We start from the raw sequence: 20,780 nt of genomic DNA on the forward strand, positions 1-20,780 counted from the left end.
ATCTTCATGGAAGCCTTGTGGCTAAAAGACTTGATGGCTTTTTTTTATTTACATGTATATTTTTTTCATAGGTATATTAAATATAACAATAGTAATATGATGAAAGCAAATCGCACAAATAGGGGCAAAGGAAAAGATTTTAGCAGGTGAGGGACACCGCCGTGGACCCCAACGTAGGCACATAGGGGGCGAGTTTGAAGAAGAAGAATCAGAAGCAGATTGTTTCTCCGTAATTTTCCCGACTTTGAATAAATAGTTTCTCGTGAGTTTGAAGAAGATGTGTGGTGTTGGTGCAGCTCGATCATGCTTTTAAGAATAATAAGGGTTAATGCTTTGTTCACGATTTCTCCGAAGAAGAAAAATTATCATGGCTGAGTTTCTCTGTAATGCTTTTCAAGTTTGAAGAAGAAGAAGAATTAGCAGAAGCAAATCGTTTCTCTATAATGTCTTCTAAGTTTGAATAAAAAATTTATTGTTCAGTTTTAAATTCACAGCTCAAACCAACGTGCTGGGACCTCCAACATGAAGTCGACGTTATTTTCACATGTATCTATTTATGTGGAAGTGATGGGTCATAAAATGAAAGCAGCTTGCACAAAAAAGGAGCAAATAAAACAGCACAATAAAAGCGGGGCAGCGCCCAAGGAACGGGGTGTAAATTGGGGTGCGTGGGAGGGGAAGGGAGGAAGGAGTGGGGAAGGAGGGAAGGAGTGGGGAAGAAGGAGGGAAGGAGTGGGGAAGAGGGAGGGAAGGAGTGGGGAAGAGGGAGGGAAGGAGGGGCTGCCTTTATTCGTGGATATATAGAATTTTTACTTTCTAAAGAAAGGAAATAAAAGACTCAATCTGAGAAAGGAGCAAGGGTGTTCCACTACCAAGCTACTTGTAGAGCGCGTGCTGAGCAGCGTAAGCACTCCAACAATATTGTTGAGATCCTAGGACTGTCCCACAATATCCGAATAAGACAAATGAACACTTTTTAATAGTCGGAACTGCTGCTGAGGTCATTTCCGCAGTTAAAATTTTGAAACTCAGTTCAGGTGAAGAGCTTCTCGAGCTTTACAGAAATTAAATAAAGGCATAAACACTGGCGTTTATAAACATTGCAATGTATACGGCAATGCAGCGGTTTGTCGGTAGGAAGATCAGCTATATTACCATTCGTAGATATGAAGCTTTATTGTACAGAAACCGACCTGTTCTGAGGCAAGGCATACTTGAGTTGAGTGGACAAATGGTGGAATTAAGACCCCAAGTTGAGTGACCTGAATGCAGGCTGACCACAGGTAAGCTTGGTAGCGTAAATGAAATGATAATATCTGTGAGGGTCTCTTCCCCGATTTCTGTGGAAGTCTGCCTTCATCCTCCCAAAGAAAAACCAATGAAAAAATAAAATGAAGATGAAAGATAAGCAAACCATTTGTAGCAATAATAACATAAACACTTTTTGTTTTAATATTATTTTGTTTGCCTACAGGGCACCTCCCCTCTCCTCCAATTAGGATTAGGTCTGTGGCCCGACATGGATTTATTTAATCTGGTGTGGGTGCACCACAGGCATGATGGGCCGAATGGCTTCCTCCTGCATCAAAGTTCCTTGTTAATGCCTGCTAACCCTATTAACACAAAAACACACACATCTTTGTTAAACACAAGCAGACAACTCTTCACCCCAGCAGATGAGATGTGATTTTCAGCTAAATTCAATGAAACGATGAGTCGATTATAAACTTTAACAGGAACTTGTAAAATGCATTTCAGCTGACTGATATTCCGGGGTTAAGAATCGATCTCTGACATTTCAACAAGCCGATTAAATTTAGAGTGGTATTTTTCATTGTTTATCATATACAGTATTCCGATTCAATGTACTATACTCTGATACAAAGCGTTGGTTCTGCCGAAGCAGTTGAGGCCTGGGGTCAGGCTGGGTGATTTGCCATCCCTTTCACGGTAGTAGTTAATGCAGGAATTTTGAATATGGCCATGTACCGGCAATAATTTGCTTACTCTTCGCGAAGGACACCGTGAGATCTTCAACGTCTGCCAAATAATGCCAGGAGACGGGACACCCGTTTAACGTCCATCCGATGGACGGCACCCACACTGATGATGGACCACCTTGCCCGAGAAACACCGGGTTGACAGTTTATAGCTGGCTAACGATTCAAACCCAGGCAAGACAGCTTAGAGGCGAGTGTGCGTACCTCTCGGCCATCCTGCCAGCCCTGTCATAAATCATATGCAACAATTTGGCATAATCACTTGTAGGTTTTCAAAGAGAATTGTCATTCAAGCTTGGCTTTGAGGTGTACAAAATAATAATAGCTGAAATAACCATCCCTACATGTACTGCATTTTAGCGGTATACTTAAGGGATGATCAAACAAAAACCCAAATCAAACGAAATGCTTTAACGGTTGTGTTAGAAATGAAAACCTCGGAAATCCCAAACAAGTAGCCCTGTCCTTGGAAAATAATAACAAGGAAAGGCTTTGATCAGCTACAAACAACATACCATCACAGGTCACGTGCTTGGATTTAGGGTAGGGGCGTAGTCGGTCCAGAGCAAGTTTGCGTTGAACGCATGGAAGCACATTTGCATACTGCTCCATGATGCAGTTACGCAGCATGGAGCGCTCGTGTGCTGCAGGCCCACATCCAGCCTGCATATAAAACACACACAACCAATAAAAGTGATAAACAACTGAGGATGTCAAACATGAGAATCTCAACATACAGTAATGTCCGAAGCTAGATGGGAGAGAGTGTTTAACGATCCCGTTTGAGACGTCATGATCTATCTCACATAATGAGACTCAAAGAATCCCACAAGATGGTGCAGAAGCAGCGCACGTACGTTTGAGCACTAGATCGGGTTTGATTTCTCAGCCCGACTTTACACTATTCGATTTTTCATGCTTTGCAGGTGTGGATTTGCATCATAAAATGTGCAGTCCCTCAAATGATGTTAAACTGGTGACCCATCGACTACCAATACTTCGTTGATGTAGAAGATTCGTCCATCCGAGCACATCCTCCTCATCTCCCAAGACAGCGCGGAGTAAAGTGGCTTTCGGTAAAGAGTAAACATGTTATCACTGGTACCTTTGCTCTAAATTCGTGGAAGCTTCAGTCGATCAAGCACGGCTAGCCTTTCATGAAAGACTTGGACAAAGTATACGTGCTTCAAGAGACAACGATCCAACTTAGCAGGATGTGGCGTAACGAGGAGAAATAATGTAACCCCGAATGGAAAGATAGTTTCCCGCAAATAAACAGAATGCAAAAAATATCTAAATGCAAAGTAAAAAATGACAAAGGAGAACAAAACTTACAGCAAGGCTGTAGCGCATGTTTTGGTGGAGACGGAAAGCAGCAAGGTAATTGGCCTCTTGCATGTGGTACAACCACAAAAGTTCCTGGCTTTTGGGCTGATTGTTGTTGCTCAAAAACTCAACCAAATACTTCTGCAACAGCACCAGACACAGGACAATCCAGGACAATAGAAATTCGTGCAAGAATGTCATCAATTTTAAATTCTACAACCTCAATGCATCGTCAAATATTTATTCGATTTTCAAGTTAATAACACAGTTTCACCTGACAATCCATTGTGTGATAAAATTCCAACTTTTGTCTTGCATGGAAAAATTACAAAAGGGTAGTAGCCATTCCTCAGTTTGAGTACCTGCTGCATTGAAGTCAAAGGAAACGCAATGACGTGGTGCATGAGGTTCTCACTGATGCAAGTCTGAAAAAAGTGCCAAAACAGCTCTCGAGACACAGAAAAACTTCCACGGTGGTTGAGAATCCTCCAGGCTGCAACAACTTTCCTGCAGGATTACGTATTACATTATTACAACCGACAACCTTTTACAACGAGAGAGTTCATTTTTACAGCTGTCTTGAGAAACAAGGACATGGGTGGGGTATACGTGCGGCAAATTTAATATTGTCGTGCGACTCCGGTTAACACCAGAGACTGCGGATAGGCCTAAACGGTTTTATTCGGAGGCAACAACCAATACGGATTTTACTATGGTCGCGCGAGAAGAATAAAGAAGGTGGAAGCTGCGGAAGCGCTTAACTGTGGACGGCGATCGAACTCCAACGGACATTCCGATCCTGTAGGGGAATTAATGATCTCAAGCGAACACAGGTTTAACAGGGAATATAAAATAATACAAGGGTTTATTAAAAAGAAACGCAGGGACAGAAAACGCGATAATAAATCTAAAACTCCTAAATTGGGATCCCACACACCAGATCTCAAACACAGACGGGGGAAAATGAAATACGAAAAGAAATGTCTCGTCGTGTAATTTGCAATGGGGATTGGCCTTATCTGTCCTGTCGTCTTGTCTGTCTCCAATCTCCGCTGCACACCACGAGGCGCCTCGCTCCCGCACAAGCACCGTGAAGGCCTGACCCCAAATTCCAAAGCACCAGGAGGTCCAACGCAGGCTAGTGCGAATCCACCCAGCAAAAAGGAGCGAGCTCCAACCACCTCGACGGCGATCTTCCACACGACAGCCAACTCAACCAGGGTCAGGACTCTGCTCACAAGCCAACTCGGGATCGCATCGGGACTCTCTCAAGCTGTGAACTGCGAATCGTGAATTCAAAAACCTTCCCTCCTCACGTCGTTTGGTGCGCCCTTCTTATCACCTCTGGCGGTGACGTCAGCCCTGCGCGGCACTCAATCAGTGACTTCCACCGAACCTTCCAGCTTCGCGCCTCTCACACTCGTTGGCTGAAGGTTCACGCCCAGCGCGCCGACCACTCACAGGACCGTAGCGTGGTGATAGCTCGTAGCGTGTAGCGTGGTGATAGCTCGTAGCGTGTAGCGTGGTGATAGCTCGTAGCGTGTAGCGTGATCATAGCTCGTAGGTGCAGCTGGCCGCGGTCCATGCGGTGGCGCCCCGAGCCGCCCCCCCTCCCCCTCCCCCCCTTGCCTGTTCGTCTTCCAAAGTCATGTCAGGGAAAGGATTTATTTAATGTTGCGCTAGGGACCTCACTACATGTATACAGGTGTGCATTGCCATAAGGAACAAAGGTTTGTCTACCAGGTGTGGACACACACGGGTGCTACTCTTTAATCCCTACTCTATTTATCACTCGAACATCCTGGCATGCTCACAGGTATACATCTTAACCGACAAAACGCCTGCACATGAAGAACTTATTACAAGGTCAGATTCCTTAACGCGATAGACGAAGCACGTTACCTATTCAGATCTACCTGGCTCTACATATCACTACCCCACACGACATAACAATATATCTACATAAAATAAGGATTTTTAAAGGTTGAGAAGAAAAAAAATACAGAAGTTTACCACTGTTGATGCAGTCTCGTTAACACCACATTATTTAACATGTTACATTAGTTATTCGAGCCTGTTGTTTGTGTCCATCATGACGTCCTTACAAACAGTATGTTTCCTGTTTGGAATGATTTTTATTTTGTTTGACTGCCAGACAGGCAAAAATATTATCTCACTCTTCTCTGTGCATGTGCGATCAGGATGGATTCAAAGCTACAGTACTGCTAATCTACAGGTTCGTTTTCCGATTAGTGTTCAAAGTACAACATTCAATTGAAATCAAGTTGTTCCTCAATCAGAAACTGATGTTTGCAGACAGACAGTCAAACAAAGTGAATCAATTGCTTAACCCTGATTTTCGCTTCGCATGCACAAGGGCATCAATGACAGCAGACAATTGCATATTCTGCCCCAAGTGTCAACAAGAAATACATTAACGCTATCATTTTAGTGTGGTGTCCTCTTGACTAAAATGCAGTTTAAATCAGGTTCTTGAAAAGCTCTTCAATGACAAATTTATGCAGTAATCTGTACCTGCAATTTTCTGTCGTACTAACAGCCTCTAATGAGAATAACTATGATTGTGAGGCATATTTGCAGGAGCCAATACATGTTTGAATGAATGGTTGCCAAACTGCATGCCTGGATGGATGATATCTGGCCCAAAAAACGGGGCACATTGCATACACGTGCATTCCCACGTGTTTGCTTGACTTATTGTGCACTATTGAACCACAAGACGGAACGAGTTGAAAACTGGTGGTTGTACTTGGGGCAGGGCTGGGTGGGGCGAGAAGGAAGATTTTACGTAGTAAAGAACATTCACGTGTTTAGGGTGGGAGAGCACCCCAATTCCCTCATTGCAAATGCATGGTGCCTCAATAAAATTTAAACAGAATTTATATATTCAAAACGAAACGATGTCATTCTGCACTGCATTATGGGCAAAAACTGACTGACAAAGGGGAAGCACAATTTCCACAATGCAATGTTACTGACTAGGCCATAATTATTGCATCCAGGTTTCACCTCGAGTGACTAGTCAGCTGAGGGAGTACTCATCTCCCTGAAAATGTTGAAAACCATACTAAAATACGCAATTTTGTGTATGTCTGTCTATCAGCGTTTCAGTCGGTCGTTATTTATCCAATCTCAACAAACTTCCCAGACGGACTAGCGGTTCACACAACAGATGTTGTAGCGATTTAATTTGACGCCCCCCCCCCCCCCCACCCCAAGGGGGTTTTCCTTCCTCAACGTACTCCATGTTAAGGTGTTAGTTTATCATGTAATTTCGTGGGGCACACCTCCCAGGTAAAAATTAGATTATAAACAAAAATTATTCAGCAACTTATGTTCAATGCGTGACTACCTTCTTAAACAGTTGCTCCTGTTATTAAACACTAAATTGAAAGAAATTTGGAGGAAACCTGAGGCATTTTTTATCGCGTCCACCACAGACAAATGGGTCAGAGCTGTCCCAGGTTGCTAGGCCTCAAGGGAGGCCGCTAGCTAGCCCGCAATGATATTTAGTGAATAAACATGCTTAAACCAACCACCTTTAGAGGCCATTTTTCCCCGCAGAGCGGGGGTTGGCCTTTTTCGGGCACCGTGGTCCCCTTTTTGAAGCAATGTTTTATGGCCGGATGCCCTTCCTGCTGCCAACCCTGTTAGTTGCCTCTTGTGACAAACAGGGAATTACCAGTGAACTGGTACTCAATTTGCCGACCTCGGAAGGATGACAGGCTGAGTCAACCCCCCTGGTGTTAATTCAGTGATCAACCGGGATTCGAACCCAGGATCCTAGGATCCCAAACCAGCACCCTAACCGCTAAGCCAACACCAGGCTTGAATAAACATGCTTAAATGACGTGCTAAAATACATGCTAGCTTTCATTCCTTCCGGTTCCGGTTTCTTGGCCTCAGTCATGTGATTTCTGGCTCCTCCGGTATCCTCAAACATAAGCTTCACAGTTTTGTGAACAGTAGGTGAGCTATCCCCAGCACCATGGCCAAATTCCAAATTACTGCCCGAACCTGAATCAAATGTCAGCCCTGGCCAGCCAGTTTCTAGTTCTTACAAAAGCCTGATTTTCATCAGATGTCAAAGTTATCTACTGGGTCTTGTCATGATCGATTTGCCTTCAGGATAAAGTACATCAATGTCCACACATGCACAAAACTGCTGCTCAATCTCAGATTTTAAAATTAGAGGGGAAAAAAAAAAAAAGATTATACACCAAATTGCCACTGCAAACAACACCTCACCCATTGGCAAGCAGAACACTCAGGTGGAGTTTGATATCGTCGTCACAAATGGGTTTTGGAGCGAAGTCAAACACATATCGCATGGCCAGTGCCATTTCGTTTTGGCACATAAGTGCTCGAAGAATGCAGATGTGCTGCCAAGGTTCCTCCCAACCTGGATAACCAGGCTGAAATGTCTCCATAGCATTCTGTCATGCATTTGGCAACAAATCAAATGAAGCAAAATAAAATTAGCCTTCAAGCTATCATAGTTAATACAGATACTGCACTACCAAAGCAGTACATTCAAAGCTGATGACCACATCGGGTGTTTATTTTACATGATCTATCAAATAACACAGTTCATGTGTAATATTTGAAAAAAGAGAAGCATCTTGTGTGTGACATTAGCTGGTACCGACCCTCAAAATGCAACTTTACCTGGAAGTCATTATGGTCAAAGAGCCAGAATGCATGCGTGCGCTGGCATGGACCAGCCGGAAGTCCCACAGAAACTGAAAAGTCTTCAAGAACAAAACTGTGCTGTTGCTTCTCATTGTAAAGAATGTCCAGTAGGCAGTAAGTAACCTGGTCACTTCATCATGAAGGAAAACACCACCTCACTCAGTTTGACCAAATTCACATGGAGTTAATCTGCCTAAAAATAACTTTTACAACAGCTCTTACAGTAACTGAAATAAAATGAGATACTTCGCATCAACTTTGCAATTCAAAAACTTTGTGTGGCACTATGAAAATATGGGAGTGACAGGATGGCCTAGGATTATGCACACTTGCTTCCAAGTTGTCCAGCCTGAGAATCCCGATCCAACTATAAACAGTCATCAGGGTGTTTCACAGGCAGGGTGATTCATCAATGCGTGGGCCGTCCTTCAGGTGGACATTAAACTGGGTGTCCCACCTGACGGCATTAGTTAGTGTTGAACTGGACGTCCCACCCGCTCCCTTTCCCTCCCCCCGTAGGCTGACATTCATAGAGACGAGGAAATTCCTCCTCAATTGCAACTGCACTGCTGAGTGCGGAGATACAAGGGATGTCAACATGATGACGTTACTTGTACCCAGAGTGCTGGGAAGAGATGTCACTTCCCCCAATCTCCCGTCACGTCTCTCGTCACGGCCGCGGTGAGTTCGTAAGAAAGTAAAGTATGGCGTTGTCTCATGTATCTGTCTGCACGTAGGTGTGGTTTGTGTCGCAGCTCCTTCATGAGCCGAAGAGCTTAGAAAAAAAAAAAAACTCTTTTGGAATGAAAAAAGATGAACAATATAGAATTGTTTCTCAATGAAAAAAAGATGAGCAATGTGGATTTGTATTTCAAACCCTTTGGCCTCTTCACATCATAATGCATCACATCATAATGTCAGGGTTTGTTTTTATGTTTTGCTATGCATTATGTTTTGCACTCTGTCAAAGCATCTTTGGGCTTCCTGAAAAGCACTATATAAAATAAATGCATTATTATTATTATTATAATATGCATCATAATGCATATCAATGGCACCCTGAAGCTTCTTTTGTAAACCTCCTAAAGCTGCAACATAAACTGACATACCACAAAATTAACAAATAAACAAGCAAATAAAAAAGAAAAATATATAAACAACCCCCCCCCCCCCCCCCAAAAGACAAACAAAATGGAAACAAGAAATATGTCGTGCATAGCACGATACTTGCGAAATCCCGAAAATAAGTAGTTGGCCTATGATGATCTCAAAAATAAATGGTGGTTGAATTCAGTGACCTGGTATGCAAATCCTCTTAAAATTTCAAGTCAATCAGATGCAAATAGAGGATTTTAGAAATCTGGCCTATGTTGACCTTTTGGCCTATGTTGCCCTCAAAAATACTCAGTGGTTGAATTAAGTGACCAGATATGCAAGTCTTCTTCAAATTTCAAGTTAATCGGATAAAAATTGAGGATTTTAGAAATTCAGCCTAATGTTGATAATTTGGCCTATGTTGCCCTCAAAAATAGTTGGTGGTTGAATTCAGTGACCAGATATGCAAGTCCTCTTCAAATTTCAAGTTAATAGGATAAAAATTGAGGATTTTAGAAACTTGGCCGATGTTGACCTTTTGGCCTATGTTGCCCTCAAAAATACTCAGTGGTTGAATTCAGTGACCAGATATGGAAATCCTCTTCAAATTTCAAGTCAATCGGATGAAATTATGGATTTTAGAAATTCGACAAAGTTGGTGACATTTGGCCTTTGTTGACCTATTGACCTTTCACCCCAAAAACAATATGTTTCTTGCTTATGACCAACTCTAGCATTTGGTGAAGCTTCGTGAAGATCTGTTGAAAATTGTGACCTGTAGGTGACTGACGGACAAACAGACAAAATAACACACAAGACAAACTAATATCCTTGAAAAGTCTTCGATTTTCCCAAGGAATAAACTAGACTTGGAAGTATCTCAAAATGCAAAGCCCGTCCACATCCACGATTGCTCAAACTAAACTTGTCAAAAACAACAGTTAAAAATAGTCCTATTGGGGACTGAAGGTTATTTCCCCATGGTTTCTGAGATGATTTTAAAATAAATTACCTGAATTTGAGAGGAAGCCTCTCCTTTTCAGCCTCTTATAGGGGGTGGATCCGGATGGGGAGCACAACCCCACAAGACCTTATTGTTCTGATGTATTGCACGAAATTTGGTCCAAAGCAGTCAGGTAGTTTGTGAGTAAAATATGTTTTAATGAATATGAATGAGGGATTAGGGGAGGGAGCCCGAAGCCCCCTTTCCAGAGGAGATATGGCCATGGGGAGCAAAACGTAAAGTTAGGGCATGGTGATAAAAGCCGCATGGACAGTTTGGTCTGGATCGGATGTTTTTGTTTTTTCAGTTTTTGTTTTGTTTCAGTTTTTTGAATGAAATACCAATCTTTGGAGCAAAACCCCCATTTTACCCCCTTTAAATTGGCAGATCCGGGTGGGGAGCACAACCCCATGAGACTTTACTGTCCTGATGCATAATATCAAATTTGGTATGTATCGCGCAGGTAGTTGTTGGGATGTTTTAGTGAAAATGAGGGATTTGGGAGGGGAGCCTGTCCCCCCTTTATGGGGGAGATACAACCATGAGGGGCACAACTTAAGGTTAGGGCATGGTCCCAATGCCTCGTGGCGAGTTTGGTTTGGATCTGTGTGGCGATTTTGGAGGAAAACATTTTTAAATGAAATACCAATATTTGGGGCAAACCCCCCTTTCACCCTCTTTATAGGGGGTGCATCTGGATGGGGAGCACAACCCCCTGAGACCTTGCTGTCCAGATGCATCGAACCATATTTGGTTCATATCGGTGAGGTAGTTTGTGAGAAGATGTTGTAGTCAAATGGTAACGGACATATGGACGGACGGACACTGGGAACCACTCTGAAGTTATTCTGGAGAAATCAAACATTTTATTCACTTGTGTTCTCTATATTCTCATAATAAAGGTGGGTTTAAAAATTGATGACAAAAGTTAAAAAGTTACCAAAAAATGGTATGACCTGGACAGACACATTGACAGACAGACACAGAAGTGTTTGCAAAATCCCGTCTCCTGCTCCACAGAGGGCGGGAGGTGGAGCGGGGAGGGTGACTGGCTAATGAAAGACAGAATCCTTTTGATAAAATGATAAAGTGTTAAATCTTGCAAATACAGTACTATAAAACATAAACATCATAATTCAAAAGAAAAATGAATAAACCATGTATTTTCCAATACAAGTTTGCACAGCAGACTCCCAAATGTGATGATTTCAAATGTATGGTAGGTGGACAGGTTAAAATAGGATACAATTGCATTCTTCTCATCCATTGCAATCTCTTCAAGGAGGCAGATGTCGAGCAAAGCCTGCAAAAATAAGCTTCAACTTTCAAACCAAATGCTTGGAACATTACATAACAGAATAAACATACTTATACACGAGTACATGGAAGTCTGATTGAAGTCAAGGTGGAAAAAGTCTGATTTAATGCAATTTAATTCCAAGCTAGAAGGAAACAAAAGGTGAAAAATTTGAAAGGGGATGTAGACTTTCTATAGGCACTGTGCATGACCCAAGGTTTTTTTTTTTTTTGGTATACAAGATTGAGGCTCGTCTAAGAGCTAATGTTAATCACAAAAAAAACATACTGACACATAAACCATGACAAAGGGAGCGAGAGACAAGATGGGGAGAGAGAGGGAAGCACACGAGTACAACAGTAGAGAACAGGGACATCGGGAGATATGTGGGAGGGAGAGGGCATGGGGAGAGGAGGCATGGGGAGGGGTTGGGGGGTGGGAGTGGTATAAAACACATGGACACTGCTAGGACTTCCAGGAAAGAAGTCGGTATTTCAAAAAGGTGGATCTGGGGTGAATTAACGGGGGTAGAAAAGATCAAGGTTTTGGACGGGGGAAGATAAGAGATGGTGGAGAACAGCTGTTTTAAAGACCTGGAAGGAGGAGTGGGATTGAAGAGAGTGACAGAGCTTGTTCTGAGGTGGGAGAAAAGAGGAATGAAAGAGTGAAGGTGAGCAGAGAGTTGATTTTGGCAGTTTCACCATAAGAGGGTTGCTCGCAGATCTTGTGCGACCTGCAGGAATATTTGGGGGGCAGAGCACAGACAGAGCTGGGGAAGATAGGCCGGAGAGGAGTCGGTAGAAGACAGAAAGACCACCAACCTGGCTGCGGTGAGTGAGTGAAAGGCCCTCGGAGTTAGCTTCATCGTGGGAGATTCCAATGATTCTGAAAGCTTTGGTTTCAGCAGCGTGACGCCGAGCTAGGTGTGAGGCAGGAACACCAGAAGGGAGAATAGTATTCCATTTGTGGATGAAAGCCTTGTATGTGGTGAGGAGCTCAGGTGTGCCAAGGAAGGACTTCGCACGACGGAGGATGCCCAGTCGGCGACTGGCTTTGGAGGCCAGCTTGGAAATGTGGTTTTCCCAGTCAAGATCATGGCAGATAGTGAGACCCAAAAGCTTGAGTGACAGAACTTCTTCAAGAGGATTGTTCAGAAATTAGATGGGAGGGTTGTCCAGTCGGTCTTTTCGGAGAGACACAGTGAGAATGTGAGATTTGTCAGGATTGAAAGACATGTTAAACTTGTTTGACGAGTCTGTGATTTTGTCCAGGTCTGCAGAGAGTGAGGAGGCTGCAGACTGCCAATCTGAGGGATGAGATATGGAGCGGCAAAGAGTGGAGTCATCAGCAAAGAGATAGAGTGGATTTTCCAGAGAATCAGAGAGATCATTGATGAAGATCAGAAATAGCACAGGGCCCAGAACACTACCTTGGGGAACTCCAGCCTGAACAGGAAGGGGAGATGAGAGAAATCCATTCAGGCCCACACGTTGACTACGACCAGAGAGGAAATCCGCAAGCCATGCGTGGAGATTTCCATGGATACCATAGGAGGAGAGTTTGGTGAGCAGAGCTGGGTGCCAGACTGCATCGAAGGCACGTGTTATGTCAAGGGAGACAGCTCTGATTTCCTGTTTGGCATTGAGAACCTCCATCCATTGTTGAGACAGCAAAGACAGCAAAGACAGCAGAAGCAGCATGTCCAGAGTAGAATGACCTGGTCTGAATCAAAATTGATGATCCGAGATCAAGCCAATGGAGAAGAGGTCCTTTCATGTCAGAAGCGATGATGGATTCCATGACCTTGCTGATAATTGGGAGCAGGCCGATTGGTCTGTAGTTGCAAGGATCTGTTTTTGCACATTCTTTGTGCAAAGTGGTAATGTTTGCTGATTTCCAAGATGCTGGCAGATGATCTTGAGCAAAAGAGAGGTTGAAGAGAACAGAGAGGGGGTGTGATGGAGCGGCAGAGCAGGATTTTAGGACCCGTGGGCTGATGCCGTCTCGTCCAATTGCAGAATCAGAGTTGAGGTTTGACAAAAACTTATCCACCTTGTCAGGAGAGAAGGACACAGAGTCCAGGAGCAGCTGGGTTCGACTGGGTAAGGTGGGTACAGAGAGAGATGGGTTCGGGACACAAGATTTTGAGGCAAACGCAGAGTTGAGGCATTCATCTTTTTCACGTGCGGTGTCAGCTGTGTAGCCGTTTGAGGTAAGGGAGGGGATGGAAGGGGAACAAACACCAGAAGCAGATTTGACCAGATGCCACCAGGATTTGGAGGAGGGAGACAGGTTTGAGAGTTCAGTCAAGAGAGTGGAGAGATATTGTTTCCTGCCTCTCCTGAGGGTAGACACACACTTGTTCAGAGCTTTGTGAAAGGAACTGAGATTGCCTTCAGTTGGATTAGCCTTCCAAGAGGTGAAGGCAAGTTGTTTCATGGCAACTGCCTCACCACAAGGTTCAGTGTACCATGGACGGGAGGAAGGGTATGACAACTGAAGACGAGATGGGATAAGTCTGTGCATGAGAGAGAGCAGTTCAAGGGGAGGGCAGTTTACTTTGGAAGAATTCCCAGAAAGAGTTGATGTCAGAGGCAGTGGAGATAGGAGACCAGTCCAGATGATTGATGGCTGCTTGAAGACCGTGCCAGTCAGCCTGAGTGAAATGCCAGATTCGTCGGCGCTGAGGAGCCTCTCTGAAAATGACCAGAGGGATGTCCACTTTAACAAGCAAATTATCAGAAGAACCGATTGGAGCAGAAGAAGAGTAGCAGACATTTGCAGGGGAAGTTTGTCATAACCAAGTCTAGAAAAAAAAGATACTCCATTGACTGAGATCCGGGTCGGGAAATTGACAGATTGTGTCAGTCCCAGTGAGTCGCAGAAGTCCTTTGCTGAGGTGCCGTGGCTGGTGTGAGTGGAACCCACACCCAGCCAGCTGGCATAATGACAGTTGAAGTCACCACATTTGAGGAAGAGAGTTGGGATGAGTGGATAGAAGTTGGTCCATGTTGTCAGACAGGGAGATGTAAATGGAGTCATCACTGTTTGGAGGACGTCACAGAACACATATGAACAAAAGTTGGGAGCGGAGAGGAAGCCGTAGCCAGAGGTACTCCTGGGAGTGGGGTGGAGAGAGGGCAGTGCAAGGAGAGTGAGGAAGAGAGTTTTTGATAAAGATAGCAACCCCACCACCCGGACGAGGCTCAGGTCTATCATACCGGAGGAGGGAGTAACCAGGAAGAGATATGAAGGAATCAGAGACATCTTGGAGGAAAGTTTCCGTTAAGCAGATTACGTCTGGTTTGTCAGAAGCAACCTGTATGGAGAGATCAATCAGGTTTGAGCGAAGGCCCCATATGTTTGAGGTCTATACCGTTAAGGAAGAGGAAGGGGGAGCATTGGGCACAGGACACTGGAGGGTAGGGGTAGGGTAAGATGAGGGGTGAGGTAGGGAGAGCTGTTGATAGTGTCAGAGATTGCAGAAGAGTTAGGAGAAAGGGAACGATGAGGAGGACAAAAGGTTTGATGGTGATTGGATGAGGTGAGGTGTTGTTTGAGGGGGGGGGGGGCAGAGAAAAGTCGAAGGTTGGAGGAGGTGGAGGTATGTGATGGAAGGGAGAGGAAGGGAGGAGGAGGTAGCTTTGAGGAGGAGGGGGGAGGAGGTAGAATTGGCGAAAGATAGTAGGGGGGAGGAGATAACAAGGGGAGCAGTGGGGGAGGGGGAGTTTTGAAGGGGAGGGGTGAGGAGGGAGTTTTGAAGGGGAGGAGTGAGGGGGGAGTTTGGAAGGAGAGGAGGGAGGGGGGAGTTTTGAAGGGGAGGGGTGAGGGGGGAGTTTTGAAGGGGAGGGGTGAGGTGGGAGTTTTGAAGGGGAGGGGTGAGGTGGGAGTTTTGAAGGGGAGGGGTGAGGAGGGAGTTTTGAAGGGGAGGAGCGAGGGGAGAGTTGAGGGGAGGGGCGAGGGGAGAGTTGAGGGGAGGGGCGAGGGGAGAGTTGAGGGGAGGGGTGAGGGGGGAGAATTGAAAGGGAGGGGTGAGGGGGAGTTTTGGAGGGGAGGTGTAATGGGGGAGTTTAGGAGGGAGGGGCGAAGGGGAGTTTAGGAGGGGAGGAGTGAGGAGGAGTTTAGAAAGTGTTGGACGATTAATGAAAAACAAACATTTATGACAAACTGGGCTTATTGTGATTTTCAAGTCAGAGATCCGTTTGAAAAAGATAGAGGAGTGGTGGAATGAAGGTGAGTTTAGAGAATGTAGGGAGGAAGGACTGTAAGAGATTTAATTTTTTTTTTGAAGTGGCATGATTTGATGAGGGAATTGAAAAAAGCCTTTTAAATAGGAAGAAAAACAGCGTGTTGTAATAAACCACTGAATAAAACACTGCAGGGGAAAGTTTAAACATATTTAAACAAAACCATGAAAAACAATCTGGGAAAAGTCCCTGAAGTGAGAGCGTGGATCAGAGAAAGGAGAAAGGGTTGAATGAGTATGGAGGAAACTAGAATTGGAAAGGTGAGTATTGGCTGGAGATGGAAGGAAGAGGTGGAAGAAAAGGAGATGAAGGGGGCGGGCGAGACAACAGCACATGTGGGCGTGGCCCGCGAAGAGTGAAGGAAATAATAAGAATTTTTTTTTTTTGTATTTAAAACGTTAGACAAAGGGTAGATGTTCCGAGAAGTTAGGGGAGAAGAGAGAATCTAAGAAACAAGCAATACAGAAGGAAAGAACTTATAGTCACAAAACACCGACGGGGGGAGGGAAGCCTCAAGTTACCAGGCCGCGCACACGGTGCAAACAGAAAACGATTAATTATACACAAGTTTGCACGAATTACAAACCAAAAACCAACTAGAAACACACAATAACACACATACAATAAAATAACGAGTGGAAATTTGACAAAGACACGAATGGGAAAATACTTAAACTTTGATGCCGTGGAGAAATCGAAGTCAATTTCTCGCCCAGATTCAAAATAAATTTTCAAAATGGCTGCCTGACCATGTGACCGATGACATTTACATAATGAAACTATCTTCCCCAAGACTCAATGACCATTTGTGTGAAGTTTCAAAGTGATCTATTAAGCTGTTTTGGAGAAGAATAATTTGTAAGGTTTGTTATAGTAATTTGTAAATGAAATTCTCTCTTCCTCATATGTGGTGACTTCACTTGTCACCATGCTAATTGGCTGGGTGTTGGTCCCTCTGTCATCAGCCATAACACTTCTGCAAAGGACTTCTGACTCCATGGGACTGACTCAATCTGTGAACTTTTACACCCGGATCTCTCCCAATGGTAAATCTTTCTGTTGGATTTGGTGATGACCAACTTCCCCACCAATGTGTCTTGCTCTGACTCTGATCCATTTGGCTCATCTATTCATGTTCTTGGGAAGATCAATATCTCTCTGGCCATTCTCAGAGAACAGCCTCAACGTCAGCGAGTCTGGCAGCTCACTCAGGCAAACTGGCAGGGACTGCAAAGCAGCCATCACGCTTCAGGACAGATCTCCTATATCTACTGCCCCTGATATTCATTCAGCCTGTGAATTCGTCCACAGAAACCTGTTCTCTCTTATGCACAGATTCATCCCATCTCGTCTTCAGTTATCTTACCCATTCTCCCACTCTTGGTACTCTGAATCCTGGGGTAAGGCAATTGCTTTAAAACAACTTGCATTCTCCTCCTGGAAGGCAAATCCAACTGAAGACAACCTCAGATTAACTGTTAATTAACATTCCACAAAGTTAATTAACATTAATTAAGACAATTAACATTCCACAAAGCTCAGCGACAAGTGCATGTCCAACTCTCAGGAGAGCCAGAAAACAACATCTGTCCAATGTCAAGAATGAACTTTCAAACTTGTCTCCCTCCTCTAAAACCTGGTGGCGTGCCTGTGGTGTATGCTCCCCCTTCCATCCCCCCACCCCCCCCCCCCCTTACTTCAAATAGCACCAAAGCCGACTCCGCTCATGAGAAGGCCAAATGCCTCAATTCTATGATTGCTTCCAAATACTGTTTACCTGACCCCTCTCTCTGTATCCACCATTCCCAGTCATAATCAACTGCTCCTGGATTCTGTGTCTTTTGCACCTGAGAAGGTGGAGATGTTTCTGGGAACTCTCGACTCTGCAACTGGACCAGACAGCATCAGCTCCCATGTCCTATAAACCTGGTCTGCTGCTCTTGCACTGCCTCTCTTTGCCCTTTTCATCCTGTCATTTACCCGAGGTCATCTTCCATCTCTTTGGAAATCAGCCAACATCTCAGCATTGTATAAAAAAGTGCAAGCCCAAGAAAGAAAGTAATCAGCCAAAAGGTTTGGGTGGAGGACTAATAAACATAAAATCAATAGGCTCCCAGCCTGTTAAGGTTTTGCACCCTAATAATAAAAAGCACCAACATGAGGTGCATGCTGAACTGAAACTTTGGTAGAGACTTACGTGCAGGGTGCGTGGAGGATATTTGCCTGTACCGCCTTCATCCCTCTGCCATAACTTTGCTAGTTTTTCACCCCCACATGCCACCATATGATCAATGAGAAGGCAGTCAGCTTGCCAACGCAGCCTGAACCACAACCATAAGATGCACAAAATTAACCGTCAGCTTTAGTCCACTTGTTTCAACCATTTTGTTTTATTACTAGGTGCCATCAGAAAGTGGACTGTGAGGGTTATGAACAACTTGCTTTCACAATTTTAGAAAACTGGAGTGCAATAATATGCTCAATGCTCATTATTGTACCAATGTAGGAATTTAAGGGGAATGTATATGACATTTAACATATACAAGTACGTGTGAAGTAAATGAAGGCTTTGGTGGCTAAAGGGGGGGAAAAAATCATTTTACATGCATTTTAAAGTCACGAGCATCTATCTTCCCCATGCCGCCAACATCAAATGCCACAAACAAGCAATTCACTGTTTATGCAAAAATAATTAAAAGCAAAATCAGGTGAGAGGATTACCTGGCACTCTCAGAAAGCTGTTGCCTCCTCGAAGTGTAATAGTTATGAATGTTGGACCACCGGTACACAATGGATTCTGCATCCCATCCTCCATCCACCATATCCTCTGGGGAAGGCAAATTACTCATTAGCCATAATAAGGTCCTAAAAAGAATGCAAAATTTAACTACAAATGTCTCAGATTCTTTCCTTGGTCGTAGAGCCAGAGAGGCTCAGCAATGTTGGTTTATTAACATTCCCACTCGAACAAACATTATTTGGACCAAGAACGACATTCTTCGCCATTGTGACATCGACCGATATGCCTCCGCCCACATTTTTACATCATTATACATACCTGAACAAAGTTTGATTAAAATCCCTTCACAAGTTAGCTCAGTAACAGTCCTGATCGATACTGAGATACTGAGAATAGAAACTGATACTGAGAATAGAAAGAAATCCCATCACTGGTTCACAAGTTAGCTCAGTAACAGAACTTTTACCAAATGGGACCTTTAACCTCCGAATCTTATCAGTTCATCTTTACCTCATTATACATGCTTGTACCAAGTTTGACTTGGATCCCTTCAGCCATTATGAAGTTATCGCAGTAAAGAAAACCTATCATGGACAGACATTCCAAAAACATAATGCCTCCAGCAACTTCGTCGGCGGAGCATAAAAACCAAAAAGTTCACCATTATGTTCATCAGTACAAGATTAAGCATATCCCCACCTGGAATCTCTGGGAGAAGGTGTGCATGGCAGAACCACAACACCATCAGGATGTAGTGGCTGAGAAGCTCAATAACATTGGACTTGCATCCGATGTCCTCAGTGTCTGATAACAGGACACCGTGACCCATTAACCAGTGGCAAAGAAAGTTGCATCATGTTTCAATGCGTCAATGTAACAATTAGTTCACAATTTAATGTTTGCATCAAATATGTCACACTTCTGATCAACCATATTCTAACAGAAGATATTTCCAAAATATTAGAGGAATGTCTCATTTGTAGGAAAACAAAAATAATCAAACATCAATCTCGAAGGTTAAGAAGAAGAAGAAGAAAAAGAGGAAAAAGTTTCAAGACAGAGTTAGAAAATTCTTGTGACCCATAATCTTATTCATTCTTCATGAACATCCATCAGCCAATGAATAAAAGGATGGAAAGATGGATTAAGGACCGATTGGTCAACAATATTATTCAAATAAATTTCCGATTTAAGAGGAAGTAGGTATCTTTTCCCATCCATGAATAATAATGTCCACCAAATACAGACGGACAGCTTTTCTAATTTTGACATCCTGTTTTTCAAATTATGCATAATTCAAAGACAGAAACAGCAACAATCTTTTCACCAATTGAAATTTGCTCCTGAAAAACGGAATTATCAAAAGGCAAGAATATGCAGTACATTTTCATTGATTTTTCTATATCAGTACAGTGACAAAGTAACATGTAGATCTGATAACCCTTAATAATGAAAAATCAGGAATAAACAGGTTCCAAAAAGTGGAATGAAAATGTTTATAATCACGGCAAAAATGAAAGTCTTTTTATTTTTAGCAATTGGGAAATATAATGTTCGTACACAAATCAGTACTTAAGGGTGACTGCTGTTTCACTAAATGTCAGTTTCTTTTTTGGTAATTATTTTTTGTATGGTAATTAAATTTGGTAATGTATGGTAATTGGTGAATTAACGCCGGGGGGTTGACTCAGCCTGTCATCCTTCTGAGGTCGGCAAATTGAGTACCAGTTCACTGGTAATTCCCTGTGTGTCGCAAGAGGCGACTAACAGGGTTGGCGGCAGGAAGGGCATCCGGCCATAAAACATTGCTTCAAAAAGGGGCCCAAGGTGCCCGAAAAAGGCCAACCCCTGCTCTGCGGGGAAAATGGCCTCTAAAGGTGGTTCATGGTAATTGGTAATGTATGGTAATTATTTTTTCAATGCTCCAACTTTGTACTCCTTGCAAGTGTGTTTAGGTATGACAATCCATAATTATAATGCATATATGAAAACGATGCCAATTACAAGCACAATTCCAACTCTGCAAACTGGAAAACAAAACAAAAATAGAACGGCACTCGGTAGAGAGCATACCTACACTGGGCTGTACAGTTTACGTTTTAAATTGATATTTGTGGGAAAATTACATGCCCAGACAAGGAATCGAACCCAAGTACTCTGGAAAATCGTACCAATGCTCTGCCATCTGAGCTATCTGGGTGACCCTGACTGAGCATGCAATTTTCCCACACATATGATTGCCACTCTCTTTCCATCAATGCTTCCAGGGCACTCGCTGCCAACCATAGGAGCACTAACTGCCTGAACACGAGAGGGCCTTCCTCCAATGGGGGGGACAAATCCATTTCCTCGATGATAA

At 43.6% G+C, this 20,780-nt stretch overlaps 1 protein-coding gene across 1 annotated transcript in view; it reads right to left on the reverse strand.

Annotated features, from left to right (window-relative positions):
* AHCTF1 (AT-hook containing transcription factor 1) overlaps positions 1 to 20,780 on the reverse strand; it is a 111,782-nt gene that overhangs the window by 56,017 nt on the left and 34,985 nt on the right. The window contains exons 16-24 of the mRNA XM_078786737.1: positions 19,121 to 19,225; positions 18,403 to 18,508; positions 17,879 to 18,002; positions 11,384 to 11,440; positions 8,016 to 8,162; positions 7,596 to 7,783; positions 3,689 to 3,833; positions 3,336 to 3,467; positions 2,516 to 2,663 (exon numbers count right to left, since the gene is read on the reverse strand). Coding sequence (XP_078642863.1) covers positions 2,516 to 2,663; positions 3,336 to 3,467; positions 3,689 to 3,833; positions 7,596 to 7,783; positions 8,016 to 8,162; positions 11,384 to 11,440; positions 17,879 to 18,002; positions 18,403 to 18,508; positions 19,121 to 19,225 — 1,152 coding nt within the window. The remainder of the gene's footprint in view (positions 1 to 2,515; positions 2,664 to 3,335; positions 3,468 to 3,688; positions 3,834 to 7,595; positions 7,784 to 8,015; positions 8,163 to 11,383; positions 11,441 to 17,878; positions 18,003 to 18,402; positions 18,509 to 19,120; positions 19,226 to 20,780) is intronic.

The sequence above is a fragment of the Myxine glutinosa genome, chromosome 11 (genome assembly GCF_964187855.1).
Source record: "Myxine glutinosa chromosome 11, kmMyxGlut1.1, whole genome shotgun sequence".
NCBI lineage: Eukaryota > Metazoa > Chordata > Myxini > Myxiniformes > Myxinidae > Myxine > Myxine glutinosa.